This window comes from Gavialis gangeticus, unplaced genomic scaffold (assembly GCF_001723915.1).
Source record: "Gavialis gangeticus isolate Ggan-Ray unplaced genomic scaffold, GavGan_comp1, whole genome shotgun sequence".
Lineage (NCBI taxonomy): Eukaryota > Metazoa > Chordata > Crocodylia > Gavialidae > Gavialis > Gavialis gangeticus.
Genome location: NW_017729003.1, coordinates 9424212 through 9433626, shown reverse-complemented (window position 1 = coordinate 9433626; position 9415 = coordinate 9424212). Strand labels below are relative to the sequence as shown.

Below are 9415 nucleotides of genomic sequence, written 5' to 3'. Positions count from 1 at the left end.
GCCCCACGCGAAGAGGAGGGGAGGGGAGGGGCGGGGCGGGGCCGCGAGGCCCCGCCCCCCGCGACGCCTGTATGACGGACAACGCCGAGCGTACTCGTGCTCGCGCAACATGTACAGCGAGCACGAGCACGCACGCCGCCTGCGCCCAGCCGTCCGCGCGGTCAGGTGAGGACGGGGGAGGTTGCCGGGCCGAACTGGGGCGGGGTGGGCTGCGGTGCTGAGCTGCCTGGACCGGACCGGAACTGGTTGTAGCAGCCACCGCCGCACTCACCGGGACACGGCTCAAGACCGCGGACGGGAAGGGCGGCGGTCGGTGAGGGAGCACGGATGCAAGCAGTAGCGCTCACTTCTGTGCGCGGGCGGCGGTTGCTGCCGCCCCCTGCCGCGCAGGCGCAGAAAGGGTGAAGTGATTGGTGCCCACAGTGCCCCCTCTTGCGCAGGCGCAGGAACTGTGGGGAAGCTCCTGCCCGCAGTTTCCCTTGTGTGTGCAGGCGCAGAAGTTGCAAGCCCGTCCTTCGCTGCTCCCAGCCGCCACGTACGCGCGCAGGCGCAGTAACTGCGGAGAAGTTCTTGCCGGAGCCTGTGCTGCCGCGCTCTGATTCTGTCTCTCTCTCTGTTGCCTCCAGGTCGGGACAAGGAACCATGGCGGCCTCCTCCTCATCCTCCTCAGCTGGCGGAGTCAGCGGGAGCTCGATGACCGGCTCCGGGTTTAGTGTCTCGGACTTGGCCCCACCACGGAAAGCACTCTTCACTTATCCCAAAGGAGCTGGAGAAATGTTGGAAGGTGCGACGTCTCCCCCCAGACGCGCACACAAGTCCCAGCTGGAGCCCACGCTGCCCCTGGCTTGGCTGTACCTGGCAAACTTCAATTGCTAAAGGGAAGGGCGTTGGTGCAGGGAAAGGCTGGCAGAGGTCTCACTTCCAGAGTCTCCCTGCCCCACGGCCTGTCCTTTCTTCCTAACCGGTCCAGTTCTCGTGCACTTAAATCTGTTCATTTCTAAAACTAAGTAGGACTTCTCTGTAGCCAACAAAACTAAAAATCTCAGGCTTCTCAGGAGGAAAGACAGAAGCAGAGCGGGCTGCTCTCCCTTATTGTTGGTTTCATCTCTGTTGAGCAAAAATGACAGGTGATTGATGTGACTGTATTTAGTGTCATAAATTCACATTGCTGGCTGGTTTTAGCACAGAAACAGACTGGAAGCAGCTTGTGCCTCTGTTACCGAGGAGCTGACAGGCCTGTTCTGCCTTCGCTATAGGTTAATGCTGTGTTGAGAGTTACGTTATACCACTGCTTCACGTGATGGTTGATGTCTTCTGCTGCCTCTCCCCCATAAACCCAATAGCATGGAAAGAACTTGTGGAAGTGGTGCCAAGCCATGTGCAGGACTAAGCTGCAGGACCATTGCAATAGGGTTGGGCTCACAACATGGCCCTTTCACAGTTTGGCTGTGGGGCTGTATTACAGTGATCATTCAGGGCTGTGGTGCTTTTTTTTCCCTCGCATCATTCCAGGGAAGTCACAGCAAGGCTAACCTCAGTCTGTTTTGTTTGATTTTTATGAAATGCTCTTATGTTAATCTGAAACCTAATCCTGAGGTCCTCTGCAGCTAGATCTTGCCCTATGGGAGCTCACATGATGCATACATATTAAGAAACTACTCCTACTTCCCCTGGATTTTACTTGCATTTCATATAATTTGTATTTTCTGCCCCCTTTCATTTTAATTGTTGGAAGGGGAGAGTGCCTGAGCACGTGGAAGGGTCCTTCAGTTGCCTGATGCGCTGCTTATCAACCTGGAATTTAAACTCCATTTTAGTTCTATAGGACTGGGGTTTTGTAAGGAAGTGCTTTGTGTCTAGTTATGAATCTGATGCAACCTGTTTTCTTAACGTGCAGTTTGGCAGAGTAATAGATTTGCTATCTAACCATCAGGTTTGAAACAGCCTTTAGTTCCACTGAGTTTAGTTAAAATCTTAACTGTTAACTCTGCTCTAGAGAGAATGAGAGCTATGCAGTTTACTTAAAGGAGGAAGGTCTTGTCTGCTGAGGTTGTACCCATTGCCCTGTCAGCGCAGATGATTGTCCCAGTGTTTGTGGCTGGAATTTTCCTCCTCCCTGTAGCTGTGCAATGAGCTGTGTGTCATCAGCTGACTGCAGCTCTCTACTTCAGAATGACCACATTTTGCTGAAACTTTTAAATTCAGAATGAAAGGCATAGGATATGTCAGACTGATCACCATACTTGGGATCAGGAAGGAATTTTTCCCCATAGTCAGATCAGTATGAGCTGTGGAGGTTTTTGCCTTCCTCCGTAGTGGGGGGGCATGGCCCTCTGCCTGGGATCTCTTGACCATACATTAATAACGTTTTGTAGAAGTAGGACATTGGTTGCTGTGTTTCCCCTGCTTCACTTGTGGCAGATCCGGGTGTTAGGTCCATGTTGCATCAGGGTTGACAGTAGTCCTATGTAGAGTTTAGATCTGGGGCAGGCAAAGTCTGGCCCAGGGGCTGGACTCCATTTCCCAGCAGCCCCTGCCCACATGGCTAGGTCCAGTTTCCATGGAGATCCCAGCAGCTGCTGCACTGTGAACAGGTGGGAGCTGGGGTTTCCATGGAGACTTCATTCATTTTAATGAATTCTCATTAAAAAAACTGGGGGACTGTGGCGTCGACACCTACACCGTCAGATGGGTCACTAGTTGGCTGGAGGGCCACATCCAGAGAGTGGTGGTGGATGGGTCATTTTTGACCTGGAGGGATGCGGGCAGTGGGGTTCTGCAGGGCTCGGTCCTTGGGCCCGTGCTGTTCAACATCTTCATCAGCGACTTGGACAAGGGGGTAAAAAGCACCTTGTTTAAATTTGCAGATGACACTAAGATGTGGAGAGAAGTGAGCACACTAGAAGGGAGGAATAGGCTGCAGTCGGACCTAGAAAGGTTACGGGAGTGGGCGGATGAGAATAGGATGGGATTCAACAATGACAAGTGCAAGGTGCTGCACCCAGGGAGGAGGAATCAGCAGCATACCTACAGGCTGGGGAACTCCCTCCTTGTCAGTGCAGAGGCAGAAAAGGATCTTGGAGTCCTTATTGATGCCAAAATGACCATAGGCCAGCAGTGTGGCGAAGCTGTCAGGAAGGCCAACCGCACCTTGTCATGCATCTCTAGCAGATCCAAGGAGGTGATCCTCCCCCTCCATGTGACACTGGTCAGGCCACAGCTGGAGTATTGCGTCCAGTTCTGGGCGCCGCACTTCAGGAGGGATGTGGACAACATGGAGAGGGTCCAGAGGAGGGCCACTCGCATGATCAGGGGGCAATAGGGCAAGCCCTATGAGGAGAGGCTAAGGGACCAGAACCTGTTCAGCCTCCACAAGAGAAGGCTGAGGGGGGATCTAGTGGCTGTTTACAGACTGGTCCAGGGGGACCAGCGGGCTTTGAGGGAGTCCTTGTTCCCCCAAGCGCTACCGGGATGACTAGAAATAATGGTCACAAGCTGGCAGAGGGTAGATTCAAACTAGATATCGGGAAGTGCTACTTCATGGTCAGGGCGGCTAGAATCTGGAACCAACTTCCAAGAGAAGTGCTGGCTCCTACCCTGGGGGTTCTTTAAGAGGAGGCTAAATAAACACCATGTTGGGGTTGTTTGACCCCAGTACTCTTTCCTGCCATGGCAGGGGGTCGGACTTGATGATCTGCTCAGGTCCTGTCCAACCTTACCAACTATAAGACAATGAAACTATTGCCCCGGCAGCACTGGCAGGGCAGGGAGCTCCTTCAGGGCCAGGCTGAGGCCTTGCAGCTGTGATAGCATGGTCGGGAGTCAGGGCAGAGCGGCAATCTGCAGCCTGCATGCTTCAGGCAGGGGTGTGCAGGCAGTAGGTCATGGCTCTGCCCCAGCTCCTTGCAGCAGTGACAGCATGGTGCAGAGCCATGGAAACTGGCTCCAGCCATGGAGGCAGGGGCTGCTAGGAAATGGAGTCTGGCCACTGGCCAGAGCCACCATTTTGCCCACCCCTGGTTTAGATTATGGTTTGGATAGGGAATCCTGCCTCAGGCATGGGGGTTGGACTGGATAACCTTTGGAATCCCTTGGAAGCTTCCTTCCATGGGAGTCCACATATCAGACTGTTGAAATAACTGATTAAAGACTTGTTTTGAGGAGTCATTGAGTTACACAAGCAAAAAAAAATGGAACACTTCAAGTTACTGAATTGGTGAGTAATTCGTTCACAGAACAGAATGAATGGTATTTACCCTGGGAAGGCTAGGAATACGAGTGTTTCATATAATTCAAGATGTAGGAAGTGCTTCTACAGCATTTTAAAATAATAATGAACATTAACTTGCTTTTATCTGAGCACATCACTAATATAGTAGAAAGCATTTTCACAGGAACAGAGGTTTGGAAGCTGAGTCAATGTGACAATATGCTGATAATGGTAAACAGTATACCAACCTCTCACTCCTCTCTCATGGAATTAGATCCTGGGATTAAATTTTGTTCCAGAGCCCTGGTGGCAGGGGTAACTCACTCAAAAAGCACTGACTTGTGAAGTGTTCTCTTTTCCTAATCTAGTAGGCTTTCGGGCATGCAGCAAGGTGCATTTATTTGATTTAGCTTTTGGTTGATGTGTTGTTTCCTGATTAAGATGGGGATTAATGTTTCACATGACAGCAACCATTTCCTGCTATATGTATTGCAGGAAGTTTTGTTTAGTTTAGGTTTTTAATTTCTGAGATAAAAGACCACACGCATCCATTCTTTCTTTCAAATCAATGCAATATATATGTTGGCTGCCTTTTTTTTGAAGGAAGCCAGTTTAAATACTAATAAACACAACTGAATTACATTCTTCTTTCAAGTAATTTTAGCTATTTTCTTTAAAAGAAACCCTTTTGATTCTTTAAGGGATCTTGAAATTACTGTGGGTAACATCAAGAGCAGACTGAAATCATTCTGTCATTTGTCATGTCATTAACAATGTTACAAATTCCTTTATTTCTAAGGTAACTGTGAAATCAGTTAATGAACTGGATTGTAAGAGCCACAAGAAATTTTAACATACCTGCAGTGGGTTAGAATTAAGCTATAAAAATTCATAAAGTATAAAAAATGAATGTTTGAGCCCTGAGGGAAGCAGGGCTTCTGAGGACACTAACTGATTTCAACTTGGTTTGCTTTCTATTTAAAATCCACTAACTTCAATTGCAAAAGAAGTGTGATGGAACATTCCTGAATTTGTAGCATTCCTGTAAATACAGCCAAGTATTTGGCTGTAAACACCTCTTATGAATGATTAAGATAAAGAAAAGATGTAATAAAAATGATTATTCTGCATTGGAAATCTGACTGTTTCCATAAATTAGCTTTGTTCAGTTTCTGGTGAACTTGTTAAATTCACTGTCCAGGGGCCCTATTGTGCAGCTCTTATCCAGGCAAAGCTCCCAATGGCTGCAGTGGGAAGGGCTTAAACTCCATTCATCTTGCTGAGCACAATGAAAGATGTTGGGTGGTCTCTCACCCTGTTGATAAGAATTGCAAGTTTAAAGCAAGGCCACTATCTGTTCCCTCTCCATTCAGGCCGTGATTGTGAGACGCCTGCAATAGGCCACTTGTGCTACCTATTTTCATATTCCTCTGCACTGCTGCCATCCAAGCAAGGTGTAATTCATGCTTCTGAATTGGGGGTCACTATAACTTCCCAAGTAACCATTTTACAGCTGTGCTCAATTATGATTCTCCTAACTTTGTCCAGGATGTTCTCTGGTACCAACAGTGTTTGGCCCTATAACAGACTGTAGAAGGCTTGAAACTTAATTGAAATGATAGCATTTTAGTTGCAATTAAGTTGCTTTTGAAAGTATATGTCATTGACAAAATATGTCACTTTGTAGTTGAAGTAGGCAAGGTGATTCTTAACATTATTTTAGAAAAGTAGGAAACATTCAGCTTTCTGAAACACCTTTCAAACTCCTATCTGACACTTAAATTCTATGCTGGTAAATACTGTGACTACTACAAACGCAGCTGGAGTTCACATGCTGAATTTATTCAAATCTGCTTCATGATGGAAGAAAACCTTGGCCAGAAAGCCTAGACTTTCTTTAATCGAAAGGTTGTGGCATCTTTCATTTCCACCTGGGCAGCAGCAGCTTCTAAAAGGGAAGGCATGACAGCAGAGGCAGCAGCAACAGCACATCCATCCCAAGTTGCTTGCAGTATCATCCCTGGATACCAGCCAGAAAGCCCTGGAACTTTGGTCTATGGGCCAGAAAGTTGCACATGCAAGGGTTGCATTTTTCTCAAGTAAGAGAAAACATCTGAAGTAAGTGACAGAGGGTAAACCCACACCAAACCTAAGTGTTCCAACACAACAGGCCTGCAGCACTTGCTTAAAGCTTCTCAATAAGAACACTTAGCACTTGTCATTAAAACACCTCCCTTTTCTGTTTACAGATGGTTCAGAAAGATTCCTTTGTGAATCTGTTTTCAGCTATCAAGTTGCATCTACATTAAAGCAAGTGAAACATGGTAAGTATTTGCATATTTTATATTTGACTTTGTGTAGATAAGTTTACTGTAGAAGCTGAAGACAAGGATGTAGAAAAGGCTAGTGGGTGCTGTGGTATGAGCCACAAAAAAGCAGAATAAAATCTTTGAAGGTCCTGAATTATCACTAAGCAAGGCTATTGTTAGTTCTTGTGCCATGCTTGAAGAGAGACACAAGTTAAACAGGCAGTTGGTTATGGGAGTCTAACAGTATTTCTAACCTTGTTTTTCTGTTGCTCTTTGTGGTACTGTATGCATAAGAGGTGAGGTCTGAACTTGCTTATACAGTGTTGAGGATCAATTAGAGTGTGTAGAATGCTTCGAAAAGAAAAGTTGCTACATGCCACTTCAGTTTCTGCTTCTCTTCTCTAATCCTTTCCTGTGGCCAGAAAGGGATGGTAGTTTTTTTGACTGTGCACAATCCAATTAAATCAATAAGGCCTTACTCTCCAGCTGTTGACAAAGCCTGAGTTTACAGTAAATCTGTATTTGTTCCTTATGATATCATCCTTTCTGGCTACTCTACTTCATTGGGTATGTGGAACTAACATTTCTGTAACTGTCAAGCATTTGAGATGCTTTCTATACAAGTCAGACCTCCAAGGACTTGCAGCAGCTGAAAACCTTCAAGAATGTCTTTGTATTTCAGACCTGCTGCTACAGTTGAATATCAGTGAAACTGAACTTCCTTAAGACTGTTAACCAAAATCTCAGAGGAAGTGAACAAAGCATTACTGTCATGAGTTGCTTAGTTGTAGTCTAACCAATGTATATTGTGTGCAGCCAACCAGGCACACAGACTGGGAGCAATAAGGGCTAGGCCTTAAAATTAAGCAGCAGTTTCTTTGCCTAAAAGCATTTAACCTCCTTTTTTTTTTTTTTTTTAAATGTCAGTTGATTTACAGTGTTTACATTTCAGGTCCAGCCTTTACTAATAAGTTGTTACAGGACTGTATAATGAGAGTAGGGATAGGCATGCCATACAGCTCCCTGATAAAACTTTGAAGTCGTTTGAAAACTTTGATATCAAACAGTACTTTTTTTTTTTTAAATACAACCATCAGAGGGATGATTTACCTTTATTCCTTGATGATATAGAAAAGACCTTTAGTGGCAGTGCCTTCATCCCTTCTTTTTTGTAATTTATTATATTCTGACTACAAAGTCAGAATTTTTAAAATGGTTATAAAGACCTCTTAAAATTCTCTCTCTTTAAAGGGGATGGTTCCTCATATTACACTGCAGTTTTATCTCAAGCCCCTTGGAGGTCTCACTTTTCCCTTTATTGGGTTATTTTACTCCAGAAAGGTTAAGATACAGAACTGATTAGTGACCATTTGGGCTATAGAAAGTAACTCCACACTGTCTTGAGTTTCCTGCACTAATTATGTTGTTTCATGATCTTTGATCTTTTGGGCCTCCGATTTGTTCAACAGTATGCAGAGAAACAAATTAAGTATGGAAGATGTAATATTAATCACTTATACAATCTAACAAAGTCTTTACTTCATATAGAGAAAAATTAGAGAAGTGTTTTCAATAATTGCACTATTCTGTTACAAAATGGTATAAAACTACTTCCTAGTGACTGCATTACTGGGGGAAAAGATTTTTTTTTTTTCCAAAGGACTATATATGCCTAATTAAGAAATTTAACTGAAAATTTTCATGCAAACCATTATTTGGACTTCTTGTAGATCAGCAAGTTGCTCGGATGGAAAAACTAGCTGGTTTAGTGGAAGAACTGGAGGCAGATGAGTGGAGATACAAACCCATTGAGCAACTGCTGGGGTTCACCCCTTCATCAGGATGAAAGCTTTTGGATCACTGGCGTCAAATGATCGAACAGATGCAGCCTCTGGACTGTTTTGTGTGTTGTTTGTTTTTTGGTGGGGGGGGGGGTTTAATGGGCTGCCATTTTTCAGGATGCTCACAGCTGTGTCCCTGACAGCTCTGTTACAGTATCCAGTAAATGGCAACTACAGAACCTCAGGCATTTTGTAATACATCAGCAGGATGCAACTTCTGTGTCTTTGTTAGATGCATCAATTTTAAAGAACTTGGAGAGTAACCTGTATGTTTATTTAAAGTAACCTTCCCTTCCCCTTTTAAAGAGAGACAAAAACCTCATACTCTCTAGAGAGTATATTTGTGCCTGCAGTAGCCAGGTTGTCAGTCATACTGAACTGGATACTTTTTTTTTTTAATTATTCAGTTATTTGATAATGCCCTACAGGAGCTTTCCTTGAATAGAAAAGGTATTTGACTCTTGAACTCTTCCTTTTTGAAGATGAATAGGATAAAGAACCATGCAAGATAACTAAGGATGACGAATGTTAAACTCTTCTATGTCAAGATCATCTTAGCTTTGCTGAGGCTTCTCTCTCTGCTTCTGCTTTAACTATATACAGCACTGGGAGGAAAAAACTGCTGCTTACTGAAAACTCTGAAGCTCTTCCTTTACCATGATGTACTAGATCCCTTCCATGGCAAATAAATAATTTAAACGATGATAAAGTCTGTTTCCTTTCCTTAGACTTTAAAATTTAGAAAAGAAAAAGGAACCAAGTTGCTCCGTAGCACCATATTTGCATCTATAAACAAGAGACAGTATATTGTGACATAAGCTAACTGCTATTTAAAGAAGAAAAAAACCAAACCTTTGTGAAATTCATTAAATAAGCATAAAAAATTCATTAAACAAGTGAATTGCATTCATGGCTGCTTTGATGCAAATGCCCTTTAAGCAATGTAAAACTCCATATTGATTTAACCTTTCATGTTCTGATATTTCCATGTGGATATAAAAAAAAAATCTTTATTCAAGGAATGAAATTAAGTGCTGATCCCTTGATCTCCAGCC

General features: G+C 44.4%; 1 protein-coding gene across 1 annotated transcript; it reads left to right on the top strand.

The window, feature by feature from the left end:
• Nucleotides 1–626: 626 nt before the first annotated feature.
• Nucleotides 627–9060, top strand: ANAPC16 (anaphase promoting complex subunit 16). Its single transcript, XM_019507797.1, has 4 exons — nucleotides 627–784; nucleotides 6460–6534; nucleotides 8250–8421; nucleotides 8455–9060. The coding sequence occupies exons 1-3, from the start codon at nucleotides 643–645 to the stop codon at nucleotides 8363–8365; spliced, it is 333 nt and encodes a 110-aa protein (XP_019363342.1). The 5' UTR covers nucleotides 627–642; the 3' UTR covers nucleotides 8366–8421; nucleotides 8455–9060.
• Nucleotides 9061–9415: the final 355 nt, after the last annotated feature.

What these genes read in the sequence shown, in the direction of transcription:
- ANAPC16 (XM_019507797.1), top strand. Translation starts at nt 643, where the DNA reads ATGGCGGCCTCCTCCTCATCCTCCTCAGCTGGCGGAGTCAGCGGGAGC. An exon ending in AGCTGGAGAAATGTTGGAAG is followed by an intron (nt 785 to 6,459) that starts GTGCGACGTCTC and finishes TTCTGTTTACAG; the next exon opens with ATGGTTCAGAAAGATTCCTT. An exon ending in ATTAAAGCAAGTGAAACATG is followed by an intron (nt 6,535 to 8,249) that starts GTAAGTATTTGC and finishes GACTTCTTGTAG; the next exon opens with ATCAGCAAGTTGCTCGGATG.